This window comes from Megalops cyprinoides, chromosome 11 (assembly GCF_013368585.1).
Source record: "Megalops cyprinoides isolate fMegCyp1 chromosome 11, fMegCyp1.pri, whole genome shotgun sequence".
In the NCBI taxonomy this organism is placed as follows: Eukaryota; Metazoa; Chordata; class Actinopteri; order Elopiformes; family Megalopidae; genus Megalops; species Megalops cyprinoides.
The window spans coordinates 17,630,914-17,645,196 of record NC_050593.1 but is presented as its reverse complement, the minus strand read 5'-3'; the positions used below and the strand labels follow the sequence as shown (position 1 = coordinate 17,645,196).

The 14,283-nt window shown below is 38.0% G+C and overlaps 1 protein-coding gene across 2 annotated transcripts in view; it reads left to right on the top strand.

Moving 5' to 3' along the window:
• Positions 1-14,283, top strand: part of pspc1 (paraspeckle component 1) — a 31,401-nt gene that overhangs the window by 10,383 nt on the left and 6,735 nt on the right. Inside the window, exons 7-9 of one of the 2 annotated variants that reach the window (XM_036540163.1) lie at positions 5,697-5,754; positions 9,254-9,396; positions 12,628-12,935. The exons of the other annotated variant lie outside the window; for it this stretch is intronic. Of the exons in view, the coding sequence (XP_036396056.1) occupies positions 5,697-5,754; positions 9,254-9,396; positions 12,628-12,834 (408 nt within the window). The 3' untranslated portion in view covers positions 12,835-12,935. Of the gene's footprint in view, positions 1-5,696; positions 5,755-9,253; positions 9,397-12,627; positions 12,936-14,283 lie in introns of those variants that run through there. 2 annotated transcript variants of the gene reach the window in all.

Sequence of the window (14,283 nt, the reverse complement as noted above, 5' to 3'; positions counted from 1 at the left end):
TGCTGAAAAGTTATAGAAAGTGCCATTCGCTTTGCTGTAATCTGAGAAACCTTCTGTAGCTGTTTGTAGGAAACATCCAGAATATAAAGAAGCTCTCTTGTGGGGAAAGACCCTTTTTTCTATTGCCTAGGTTCAGGTAATATGATTTTCAGAGTGGTTTGCCAATTACATTGGCTGCCATTTTCTGCGTTAACATTATCTGTTCCAAAGACACCGCTAATGGACCCATAATGGGCTTCTTTCATGACTCTAGTGCTTGCATGCGCGCCGATGAATATTGACAGTACATGTGCTACTTAACGTAACAAGTTAAACAGAGCACAGACGTTTCTCTGGAGTGCACAGTGGCCATGAAGAATGTTTAAAGAGAGGAAATGTATCTCATCTTAAAAAGGCATATATATTAGGTTTGCAATCATAAACATCATAGTCAACATAGATTTTGCTAGTACATCAGTTACATCATAAAACATTCATTAATAAAATAAAGTGAGATGCTGGTGCTGTGTGAATTAAGTGACTGATGCTAGGATACTACTAATGTTCAAGCATCTCATTACACAATAAGGATAATTTTATTTAAGCAACTTTAATAAATATTAGTCTGCATTTTTATTACCGTTAAAGAAAGTAATATGTATAATTTCTGCAATTTTCAGTTACCTGATAACTTGTTAGTTATTGAGGAATAAAGACATTTATTTTTGGGTAAGAATTTTTTTACTGTGTATTACAGAAAGCAGTGTCTTTAACAGTTTCGGCCTTGAGGTTACAACATTACACACTAAAAGCTTAATTCTTCCTGTGGACCTTCCTATGCGGGCTGTGCAGTGTTTTTTGTTTATTATTTTTTACCAAACAAATGGAAAGTGCGTTTCAATACGAGTTATTTTTAGACTATATCTTGCCGTGGATACTTTACAGAATTAAATTTATATAAAGTACAGTAGCCAAAATAGCTCAGTTCCATTTGAAGTTTGCAAGTAGTATATCATTTTCATCAAATATACTACACTTGCTGTGATTGCAGGAGGTGTTAGGTCCAACTGAAGTGCTGCTCTGTTTCAGTGCCATGGTTGTTAACGGCAATGAAAACAAGCTTCATCCATAACGACCTGTTTTATTCAAAACTTTGCCGCCTTCTACCATGCAGTCTTTCTCCTCTTCTTTATTCTGTTACAAAGTGCTGGCTTTATCTGACCCTGGAGAAATGCACTGACACCAGGAAGTTAGCCTGTGGGCAGGAAGAGTCATTGTCTGCCCTGAACCTTATATATCGGTTGCATCCCTTGATGGAGCATATCGGCAAGGCATTTGTTTAGATTTAGATGCAGATGAGGTATGTAAACTAAAAACAAACAAAGAATGAAATAAGGAAGGTATCTAAAGTCTTTGTATTTTAAAGGCTGTGAAGGAAGATTAATATATAAGGATAACCTGTTTTAGACCTTCACATCTTGTTTATGAATAAAGACTTCATGGTACGTGTAGCCTCTTCTCACATATTTCTTTCTCCCAGGGGCGCTCAGGAAATGCTGCCTTAACCATCGTTGCATTGCCAAGTTTTTGTGTCACCGCCTTCTGTGTTTTTAAAGCGCTTTCTGCACACTGGCTTACATTCAACAGTGGACTGAGCAGCTAAATTTGCTACAAAAATCAAAGATTTTTTGTTTATTGTGATCACATTTTGTTCACAACTTTTTCCCCTGTTTTGCGCATTAAAAACTGCCGAATACTGAGAAGAGAGGCAGATAGTGAGCTTTGATATGAATAAAAGCCAAAAAAAAAGATTGTTGGAGTGGTCATCACTCGAGTGCAGCTCGAGTGTGCAAAAAGCATTTTTTATGAGTGAAAATAGAAATTTGATGTGTACAAGATTGTCACATTGTAAGTTAAAGAAGGCAGAGGCAGTTTTGTTTGTTTTTGTTTCTTGGAATAAATGAGTTGCACATAAATTCTATCTTGAGAGATGCAGCTCATTGACATTTTTGAAGGCATTTTTGAATCCCTTATTTTTATATTTTTTGATTTTAATTTCCTTATCCCTTATTTCAGTGCATTTTCATGGATTTAATTGAAGCTCCTAGGTGTATTTTTGATGTTAGTGAGGACTGTGTTGTGTTGATCATTTGTCTGCTCTCTGTTGATTTGATTGGCCCCCGTCCTCCTCCTTGTCCACTATATTCTTTAGTAGGCATATGGGGCATGTTATCAAGCTCATGACTTCCTCTCCTACCAGAGTTACAGTCCTCAGAAACAAGTCCACATAATTTGAGAGTTTGGACCTAACTTTTGTTAAAACAAAAATTGTTACTGAATGGCCAATTAATATTTTTGTCAAAAGAGAACATTTTTCAGACACTAACAGATTTAATTGTAATAGTGAAATAGTTGCATCATCGTATTTAATTAATTGATGCTATGCATCAAACATTTCCTTGAGGCTGATGTATTGCACATACAAACAATGAATGTTATATTCTTTAGTTTCCCATAGTCATTCTTCTGAAATCTCCTATTTATATAATTAATATAAATATATAACCTATTTTTATAAAAACGTATCATATTGCCACTGAAGTCCAATATTTCAAACATTCACCTTATGTTCTTTAAAATGAAGCCTCTAAACCAGACATTGCTTTTAACAGGATTTTTCATGTCTGTCAGATAAATTCCTATTCAGAAATTCCCCTTCCTTTCAGGGGGTAAAGAATATGCTGTATTTTTCAGTCTGAAGGTTGATGGTTCCTCAGTCTAAGGAGCGCACTGCAGTACAACTGGGATGATGGGATGTGTTTACAGTGCTCTTCATTCACTTTGCCGAATCTGTGGTTCAACTGTTTTAGCAATGCATTTTAAAAGTTAAATAGATGTGTGTTTCTGGTATACTCATACTGTTGTAACAATGTTATTTTTATATTTGCTTTGCAGAAGCCTTATCCAGCCTTGCTTAGTCGGTGATCACTCATGTGATTTCCATGTTGCATCATAGCACAGCTCTACACAGAGTTGGAGGGACCAAAGGGAATGTGAATGATCAAATTGGAACAGGCTTTAAGATGCCTTGTATTTTCACGATGATTAAAATGACCTTTCTTAAAACAAAGCAGAAATTTTCAAACCCCCCCCAAAACTGTAAGATGTAATTGGTTAACCATCTTGTAATATCTGTTGAAATTTACTTTATTTCCTGTTTGAAGACATCCTGGCAGTAGATTATAATTTACTATACTTGTTTGTACAGCTGGAGCCCTGTCAGAACAATGTGCTTGAATACCCAGGATGATGTCCTTGCAGTAATTCTAAGACAAGTGTCCCTAGAACCACCAGGTCACAGTTCTGGTTCCCTGAACCATTGGCCATGGCTAAAACAACATCTGATGATTAATCCAGACAAATTATCTTTCTATGGCCCATTCATTTGGTCTGTCATTCATTTATGTGTATTTTCATCAGTATGTGTGTGAAACATACTAGTAGTGACAGGATCAGAATATCCACTTATTTCCCTCTTGCATCAGCCATCTTGTTTCTAACTTGAGTAATTGTGCAGGTCATGCAAATTGATTCATTTTCTCCTTTTCCCAAACATCAGGCAAGTCCATAGTGTACAGTTCCAGTTCAGACTACATCAGTAAAGTAGACTCTACTGTTTCACCTGACTTGCGTACCACAGACATTTTAATTTTAGATGCTTCATAATTTTCTATGTTTTATATCTGTGTGTGTGTGTGTGTGTGTGTGTGAGAGAGAGAGAGAGAGAGAGGGTGTGTGTGTGTTTGTGTGTCTGTCTGTCTGTGTGTTTGTGTGTCTCTTTGAGTGAACAAAGTATAGCACGTGAGTGAGAGCAAGCAAATCAGTTAATGTCTGTGTGTGAATGATAGTGAGCAAATGGAGGCTTTAAGAGTGTGTGTGTATGTGAGTGGAGGGGGGTTAGAGTGACTGTGTGTGTGTGTATGTGTACACATTTATGCACATACACACATACATTACTCAGCAAGACACATTGTATGTGACTTGAATTAAAGGTAAGTTTTTTCAACTATGTGTGAAGTTTGGATAATTCACAAGGCTAATGTATGCAGGCCTTTCACATGCTCTGAGCATTGATGTTACTGCCATCAAGAATTAATTTTTTTGAAACTACAGTTGTGGAGTTCCTGTTATATTGTCTGCATAATTCTAAATATGTAATGTTAACATTATAGCAGAAGTCACTGAATACTGAATCGGACCAGTAAAAATGTGACTAATTTGCAGAATGTTCCAACAAACCATTTTTTCATTCTAAACCTTTGATATGATAAATGGATATAGTTGTTTTTTGGTTTGTGTTACTTTGTCACTTCATTACATACTATAGACTACCTTTAGGTTTACATTACGTTGTAGTGAGTGTTTGTAAACAGTAAAGTTGAACAGTCTCCTAAATACGGACAAAATGCATGCAGAAACTGTTACTGTTGATGACTATACGTATGAGTAATTAATCATTTCCTTTCCAGAGCAGTTTTTTTCTGCAGCAAAACTGTTTTATACCACCATAACATGTTATTTTATTTTGATGCATTTTGATGACATCGTTTTATTAGGTCTTCACTGAACCTTACCAAAAAAAAAGGCTTATTTCAGCAGGTTTTAGTGGGATGGCTTTTTACATTGACACCCAGTGTTGAAGAAATACTACACATCTTTTTTTAAAGAATGCAGCAAATGTTTTCTCTTTTTTGACACATGTAGATTACACAATAATTTATCCTTAAACGCAGTGATGTCTTTACTGCTACCAATGCAGATATGCCAAGAAGAGTGCCTGAATGTAATCTTATTGGCCAGCTCACAAATAATGTTGTGAATATGAATTTGCAGATGCCAGTTTTTGCAAGCATTGTTAGTATTTATTTAGGAATAATGGTAATGAGTCTGATAAGGAGCAATGTTCTGTATGTAACCAACATACAGTTTTGCATAGTACTTGTAAATGAGTGTGAACATTAATATTAGTGCCTTATAGTGAAACATCTTCCATGTTGCTATATGTGTTTGTGATTTAAATCTTATCTTTCATACAGACCTCACCTACCTGTAAGAAAGTTTCATTTTAATAAGATGATGTCTTTGCTGAGAATGAGCAGTTAAATTTTCTCAAGGAACAGTCAGTATTGACCAAATATTAGCCAAGATCAGCCAGTATGGATTGCTCTAAGACAAGGCAGTTAAATGTTGACTAAGATCAGTTGACTAATATAAGGCAGCTTGTCATTCCTTAAAATCAGGCAGTGAGATATTGGCTAAGATTAGGTAGCTTGGCTTTCTCAAAAGTCAGGCAGTTAAATATTGACTGAGGTCAGGTTTCTAGTGACCACAGATATCCTTGGGTGTGTTGTCAGCTTTTTAAACTTTTGTTAGTATTGCATAATTGAAGTCTTATCTTATAATTGGAAAGATGAGTAGAACATCAGCTATAGTCTATTGTGAAGTACCCAGATACTAGAATGTTAAGTCTGTATGGATTCTGCTAAATGTACTTGTGGAAGTGACTAAATGTCAGCACACTTTGCATTCCTGCAACACTTTATAAATGCAGAACAAGTCGTTTATACTAGGTCCTTCTTGGAAACATACCTCTGTCATAATTATTTCCTAAGTATACTCTTTTAGGTTGACCCGTGCTGAATTCTTTTTACTTCCAGAGAGAGCAGGATATGAGAATGGGTGATATTGGTCCACGCGGAGCAATAAATATGGGAGGTAGGGGCATACTGATGCTGTGGACTGCGGACCAGCTGTGTGGGGCTTTTGGGACGTCTGTGGCAACAATTTTTTTGGGACTGTACATCACCTGTAGGTGTGTTAAAGGCTTTGTGCTCAACCCATGCCTCCCATAATGTGAGAAACATATGTAGGCTTGCATTCCTGTGAATATTCCCAGAATGTAACCTCTTTGAATTGCACACTAAAATTTGCAGCATAATGTAGGATTTCTCTGGATTGCCCATTTTGGAATGTCTGTCTGTCTCTGTGTTCTGTAAACTGCTCAATCTTCACTTTTTCTGCACATGCGGGTATACATTTTCCTATGCTAATCTTGGGTAGTTAAAGCATCTGATAGAGTGAAATGTTGCAGAGGTTATGGATTTGTTTCAAAGGGCAGCTGCTGGTTTTCAGAGGCATCAAGGTCTGATTTTTGTTGCACTGAACCTGGCTCCAGGACTGGTTTTTGCGTGGTTGTGTGAACTGTACAGATGTCTGTGTATGGCAAAATTTACATGGATGCCCCAAATCAGACTTACAACCTGAGGAATGTATGTGATGTTTTTTGAATGACTCATGATTTTAAATGTATTCCAGTGGTGTATGTGATGTTTTCCTCAAAGTTGGAGTCTTATTGCGTTTTAGGCCTCCTTCGTTTCAAATGGCCTTGCTTTTTAAATTGCCTTGCGTCCTGGGTTCACCTCGCTGTTTGAAATTTCCTCGCTTCCAAACTGTAGTGGTTATGGGCTCTATTTTGACATAAGGATGTTTATTCTTCTATACAGTCTTGATGAATATGTCCATAGAAGTGAAGCATTTCTGAACGATTCCTTTTTTTGATGTCTTCCTGCAGGCCTCAGTTAAAGTGATCGCTGTACAGCTGACATAACCAACTTAAATATACACAGTGATGCATTTAGGCTACATTCAAATTCAGTCAGTCAAAATGATGGGGAACCTGTCAACTTCTTCCCTTTCACATAGCTTGTGGACACACAAATATTTTCATGTGGATTGCGTGTGCTTCTTGCATTTAAGGGTATAGAAGTGTTGCGGTGAAAATGGACTTATTTTCACCCTGTATTGTGGTATTGTAAAGCTAAGTGTCAATGTCACAGCTATGTTGCATTGGTAATAGTGGCCTTTAGCAAACCTGTATTTTGATCAGGTTTTCTTTGCCTGCTTCTTGAATTATACTATACATGAGTAGATACTACTCTGTTTACAGAACCTTCAACCATGTATTATAGTTGTGCATATGATGCCACAGCAGTAATATACACCATTCAAGAAGGTAGAGCTGTGTGCAGGCATCCAGTTCGATTGGAGAGCATGATGAGATTCTTTGGGACTAAGTGGCGAGTCACTAGCAGGCTCCACATGATGTGGTGCAAATCATTACATAGGGGTCACCATATGCTTACAGCATCCCATAATGACGATAGATGCACTTAATGACGCTTTTCGAGATTCAGACATAATTGCAAAAACCCATGAAGTGTGTATTCAGTTTCCACTCTATCTGGTAATCTGTTCTTACCCAAAATACAGAATTAAGCTTTGTTGGGTGAACCTGAATAACATGTAACGGTTTGTCAATGCATGCATTTCTTGAGTGCTACAGGGGTGGCCAGATTATACAAATGCAAAATATGAAATTGTAGTACCTAACTCTGCTACAGTGAGATACAATTACTCAAAAGCCATGGTTGGCTATAGTGTAGATCCCGTGCTCAGTATCACTCCCAGTGCTCAGAGGTTGCTTGCTGCATGGTTAATGTCGCTGGTTACCATAGCGACACTGACATACTATAATTAGTCATGTTTTAGTGTCTAGTTCACAAGTTACTTCAATTCCATGTGAGCAAACAGGAAGCATACAGTGCTGATTTATACAAGGGACTGTATTAGTAAGGTAATTTATACATTAGCAGGTTGGCTAATTTATGCAGACTCAAGCATACAGTTGATTGTTGCTTGTCCATCTTACTGGTGTGTGAAGTAATGGAACATTTCTACTCATTTCATTACCTAAAGATGAACTAAACATTTGCAAACAGAACTTAGCTATGGATCTGTATGAAGAGACTTTAAATGTGTAACGTTTCTAACACCTTTCTGGTGTATTATCCAGGCCTGGCATTTCTACCAGAACCTAGAATTGAGCTTGTACAGAGCACCCATCACCAAAGTAAAGAATTAAAATTGAAACCATTTTCAAGTAAAGGGTTTATAATTTAGTGAATTGCAGACCAAAAGGCAGTGTATCTTAATTGTTACTTTTATCAACTAGCGGTAAATATGCCACCTTAATTGAAGGGGTGTGTGCATGCAGGAAGGTAAACCTTAACCCACTTGAGTACCCATTTGAAATTTTATCGTAAGGCTCAACTAGGCAGTGAAAACTACATTACAGTGCCAATAAATGTAAAAGATTATTGGCTAGAATGCATCAGGATTACATGTATTAACAATATTTGTGAACTTTGTATGCTCATCTGTGAATTATGGAAACATTGCCATGCTTCTGTTGGGTTAATGCTCCACATCTCCCTTTTGTTGATGCAAAGTGATTTAGCACAAGAATACCTAAAAAGATGCATACAGCCCCGTTGTGTTGTCACTGAGGTATTATCTTTGAGGAATGGTGGACTGCTTCTACATCTTGTCATCTCAGAAACATAATCATGTGGTCTTGGTGACGCAGATGGAATTGCTTGCTTACCTTGTGTGATGAGTAGAGTTTAGAATGCATCTAGGCCTAAACGTGAGCTGGGATATGTACACAGAATGTGTGTGAAGTATCATGGGAAAGTTTTAGAAACTTGTGCATACTCAGGCAACATGTTAGCTTGTCCCCTGACTCATTTTAGGCATATGACTGGGATGCTTTTGTTTTTAATATTAAGTTTGAGCAGATCACTCATGGAACACATAAATGCGTATTCAGAAACAAATATGGATTTAAATAGGGTGTCTGTATATAAAAAATAACTGCTGTTCTGTTTTCATGCAAGCCTGAGAAGGGCAAAGGCCAGATAAATCAGACTGCCTCATAATGCCTTAGAAATCACCTACTGTCTGTGTTTTGCCTCTTCTTCAGGGTCATGGAGTACTGTGGTGCGTTACAAGTGTCATCTGCATAAATGCAGTAGGGAATGGCATGCGTATGTGTCTACATCTCCGACCTGCAAATGTGGGATTTTGGAGGGTAGAGGTACAATAGTGGTATGTTGTGTCCTATTTGTTGACATCATTACAGGGTGTAACATACTGCCTGTGTGCAAGGGGGGTAATGTGCAGTCCCAAATTTTATCCATCCAACAAGCCGGGGTTTGTCGTGTTCAAAGGAAGTTAATGGACCAGAGCCTCACACAGTGTGTCCCAGCCGTTCTGCTTTACTGATAGTAATTCAGTTTCACTCTGCTGCTGCAAAAGCCGCCTGCTGTCTAGAACTTTGAGTAAAGAACACAAACCCCCACATTGTTTTGCGTAGATGCGTATAACCCAGCCACTGCTGGGGCTAGCCAGGGGCCCCCTCAAATGATGGGCATGAACATGACCAGCCGCGGTGGAGCCATGGGGCCTGAGGGAGCAGCAAACATGGGGACGCCAATGATGCCGGATAACGGAGCCATGGTAAAGTATCCATCTAGTCGACCTGATTTCCTTTTTCCGTCGTCACTCGTTTGGGAACGTATGGTATCCTGTGACTGGACACTCTTTTTTTGCATGAATGTACTGTATCTCATTGTTGATTAATCTCTATTAAAGTCTCACTCTCAGTGAGCAATTAGAAAGGGACATGGTTAATCCTGCAGTATGGGTCTAGTAGCATCATCATTGACTCAAAGTGGACTGTTCAGCAGCAGGCTAAAGGGCAAAGTATTTTCATGCAAAAATGGTTTATCTAAAGATATACATTAGTGACAGTGATCTGACTGACTTGCTCTTCTGTAAAAGTGAATTTAAAGGGTGCTTTCTGACCATGTTTCACTGATATATTAGAAAGCGATGATACAATAGTTGGAAGGTGTGTAAATCCAAAGTGACAACATGCACTGACATTTGCTTATTCCTTGCATTAAGGTTTGCAGTATATTGGTAAACAAAAATCAGTCTTGAAGGACTGATTAAAAGGAGGCCCATTTAAGATTCATAATACTAATTACGTGGTCATTTTACTATACTTTTGGATTTTAACTTAAGCTAATCTACTTAATGGCATTTCCACAGAACAGTAAAGTATTAGTTACATTATATGAAATTTCTGTAAACTATACACTGTTACATTTATTTTTGTTTTGTAGAACAAACACACCACTATGTTTGTTGATTTTGTTTTAATTTTAAGTAGTGAAAAACTTGATAATAGTGTGAAGTTCTTATTTTATATTTTATTTATATCGACTAGGCATGAGGTGATACACTTATATATAATGTCATATATTTCTGATTTCTATATCATATATTTCAGGAAAGGGGAGTTCATATGAAATTATCACAAGATGATATTCCCCTGAGAACTCATGCTGATTGGTAATTTAAGATACTATTAAGATGCAGTTCAAGTAGCTACAAAAAATGTAGTAATTTCAGAAAAGTAATTTCATTTTTCAGCATTTTCTTAGAGCCATGAAACATTTTGTCATTCTTGGATTTCAAGAAATTTGATAATTACAATATTTCATCTCATGCCTAATATCCATATAACTTTTTCCAGTAGATATTTTGTTTTGTGACAGATTTGAGCCAAAAAAAAAACATAGACATATAACAAATGGATGATCAGGCCATGTCTGTAATTTGTGTTAAACTGTGGTCTGGTTATGCTTAGTGTAAAAGGCTGCAGGGTCTTAAGTGCATATCACAGTTTATGGTCCAGGCTATTGGTCCGTAGATCTTAGTGTGCTTCTGTACAGTAGGACTAAGATCTTAATCACCAGTGCAGCTGTTGGAATCTAGAGAAAAGAGATTACAAAGAGAAGAGAATACAATTTGTTAGACTTTGAAAAACTTTTAGTTTTTTCTTCCTATCTTAAAATTGGTTTGCCAATTAATTAGAATAAGCTTTGCCATAGTTTTTTTGTGATTTTACTGAAGTGAATGTTCATCACGCTGAAACATTAACCTCTCCGAGCATCTGAGTAATTTTTCTGAGCAACAAACATGAAACAGGAGCCAGGTCGTTTTTAAACTGTAAAAATGTTAAACAGTAGTGCTGTGGATTGGTTTAGCCAGAAAGTCGAATGCACTCTGCTTTACCTCACAGCCAACACCACCCCCTGCTGTGCCAGTGTGATACATCCAGGCTCCTCTTGCCTTATTTTATTCAAAACCATTACAGCAAGCAGACATGAGAATAAATTTAAGAGCATATATGATTTCACTGGCTGTTATTAGTCAGCTAAGCTTAGTGCAGTCGTAGATGGTTTGATTTTGTAAAACTACCGAGCATGAATAATATGGAACACTTGTTACAGATGGACTGCCTGTGAACAGCATATTAATCATGGATCTGTCATGTTAGTGACTTGCTGTGTTTAAATCACATTTTGTTCAATTCAGAATGTATATCTGCCTCAACACTGATCACTCATGTCTGTTCTGGCCGAATGTGGAAGAAAAGCATGCAGAGATTGGCTTTTAGTCTCTTTATAGCCAGTGTTAAAAAGCCCGCTGTTGTGCGTCACTGAGCAGTTGTTTTCATCCAAAAGGTTTGGTTGCTATGCTCATGATGACAGGTCGGAGAGGCTCATGGTTTCAGCATCTGTACAGATTTGTGTCTTGGGTTAGTCAGGTGATGTGGGGTGCTTTCACATAATCCCCTCTTGAGCACTCTTGAAAGCATTCCAGTTTGTTGCTTCCCATGGATCACACCAATTTGGCAGTACCCCAAAGGTAGCAGTGTGGAGCATTCCAGTCAACCCACCGTGTCAAAAAATGCCTGTGATCCCTACATTACCACAACAGAAGTGAAAGGGTCATTTTTAGCTAGCCAACTGACACCTGGACAACAAAGCACAGTGAAATGGGAAATATTACTTTGCTACAAACTAAAAAGAAAACCAATTCATGTCTTTAGTGATTAAAATAAATTTCTGTGAAAGGTCATGTGGAGCGATAAAAATACATGTGAAAGTACCCATTTACAAATAATGAACTGAAAAGATGTCAGAAAGGCTTGATCAGTGTGTTTACAGTGTGTCATGGCCTATCTAAAATGATAATTTAATTGATAGTTTTTATGAAGGAATAATTCTGCTAACTGTATCTCCCTAATACAAAATGGTGAAGGCCACGATGAATCAGATTTCACTGTAAAAAGTTGACCCCTCAAGGTGAATTGCTTTGCCTTCCTAACACCTTTTCTGTGCCATTAGGACATCTTTTCTCAGGATGATATTCTATCAGTGGGGTAGTGGAAACAATGCACACCCCCCCCATTCACTGATGCTTCTTACTACCTGGCCGAGGGGCCCCTCTGTGCTTAGTATGCTACTGCTGTATTTATGCGGCAGGATGCATTATGTGTAGTTTCTCTGTGCTCCTGTTTTTACTCCAGTCCAACTCTGGTGCCCTGGTTCACAGGTTTCCATCACAAAAGACATGTCTCTTGTATGTAAGAACCTTTAGTGAAGGTGGGGAGGGGGAAAGCTCTGAAAGTAGCCAGGCTTTGTAATGGATTTCTAATAAAACCACTCCTTTCTTCCTTTTCCACCGTTTGATCCTGCCTCTCCTGGGGACTCTTCTGCCCTCCTCTTCTCGACTGCAACATTCGGAACATGGTGTTGTGTCAATGTTAATAAAAACCTCTTGTGGCCATCCGTCAATGGACTGGACTGTACGTTGGCTGTTAAACACCCATAGCGCAGCGATAGATTCCCCCAGGGCGGCGGTCCCCCGCAGATGGGCTCCCCCATGGGCGGCCGGCCTGGAGTGGAGCCCCCGCAGCAGCAGCCCATGGCAGGGGCAGTGCCGGTGGGCGTGGGTGCTGGTGGGCCTGGGGGTTTTGGGAGAGGAAACCAAGGCGGGGCGAACTTTGACGGGCCCAACAACAAACGCCGCAGATATTGAGCTACAGAGGCCTGTCCCAAGCATTCCTGCCTTCCCTTATGTGCACAGAACACCCTCTCTCCACATTTTACATCTCATTTTACAGTTTTTATTTTCACATAAGTTTTTTTTTTTTTTTTTTTGCCTGATATGCTACCTTAGTGCATTTTTATTGCAAGAGCCGAGCTTTGTAGTGTAGTAGCAGTGGGCGGTGTCTTCATTTTTTTTTTTTTTTTCTTTTTTAACTTTTTCGTTACTGAGAAGGAACTTGCATTTAACCAGCAACTGTAAAAGAAAAAAAGTGACATAAGTGATTTTCTTTAGCTTTTAATTTCTGCCTTGAATAATGTGAACTGAAAGATGTGAATGAGTAGCTTTTGCATTAGTGTAGGCTTTAGTGTTTTAATGCATGCCTCTGCCTGGGTCCCTCTCATCACCGTTTCATTGTTTATTTGACATATCCTTAGTCACGTCGTGCTCTCTTCAAGAATTTTGGCAACAAATAAAACAGAATTTAAATGCTTGCAATGTGCAATGGTACTTCATATGTTTTTAAAATATCTGGTCAATAGTGCACAAGTATTAACATTTTTGTTGTACATCTGTCAGAAGTGCAGACCATCATCAGTAAAAGTTTGTTTCTTTATTGCTATCTTCCACTGTTTATTTGATTTTAAATTATGTATTTAGATTCCTGTAAGGCCTTAGCAGAAGGATCATTTATTTGAAACTTTTTAAATTCCCTGCTCCTGTTGAGTTAGTCTAGTGATAATAAATTTATATTCTATATTTCATTTAATAGTAGTTTTCCTTATCCCCTTGAAGAGTGAGGGTTTGGCCTAGATCCTGTTATATAGTATCTCAATAACAGTTTGTAAGTGTTATCCTTAAACCATGGTAAGCTAAATGGTTAAGAAACTGCTCTGAGTTTCATAAACGGTCCTGTTTGAGAAGACAGGGACTGCCTTTAACCGAATAGCTGTTCCTTGCTGGGAGTCTTGTGTTATATTGTTCTCATATGGTCTGTGTCAGAGGCTTTGTGTACGAAATAAAATAACAAGAACAGAAGACCAGTAACATTTTAAATGATTGCAATCTAAAAGTGTTGGCAAGGTGTTCCAAGCTGATGCTGCTAATCTATGTACCATGTGTTGTGATCCTCACAGTCCACTGAGGAAAATATTAAATTATCTTAAAAAAAAGATTTCCCCATGACACAATTTCCCCTACATATAGATATTTATATTGCAGCAGCAAGGCCATGAATATTGTCTTCTACTGCAAGTTGGTTTTAACCTTATAGCAGGATGTCACTCAGTGTGTTTATGTGTGTTCCATGTCTGTCTGATGTGGTATTTTTGCAAAATAATTTACCTTTGTGATTTGCAGCGGTCAGTACAACTTAACTTTGTAAGAAAGAATACAAGAAGCAGGAATTGTATTGTTTCAATAGTCATGAATGAGCTTCTT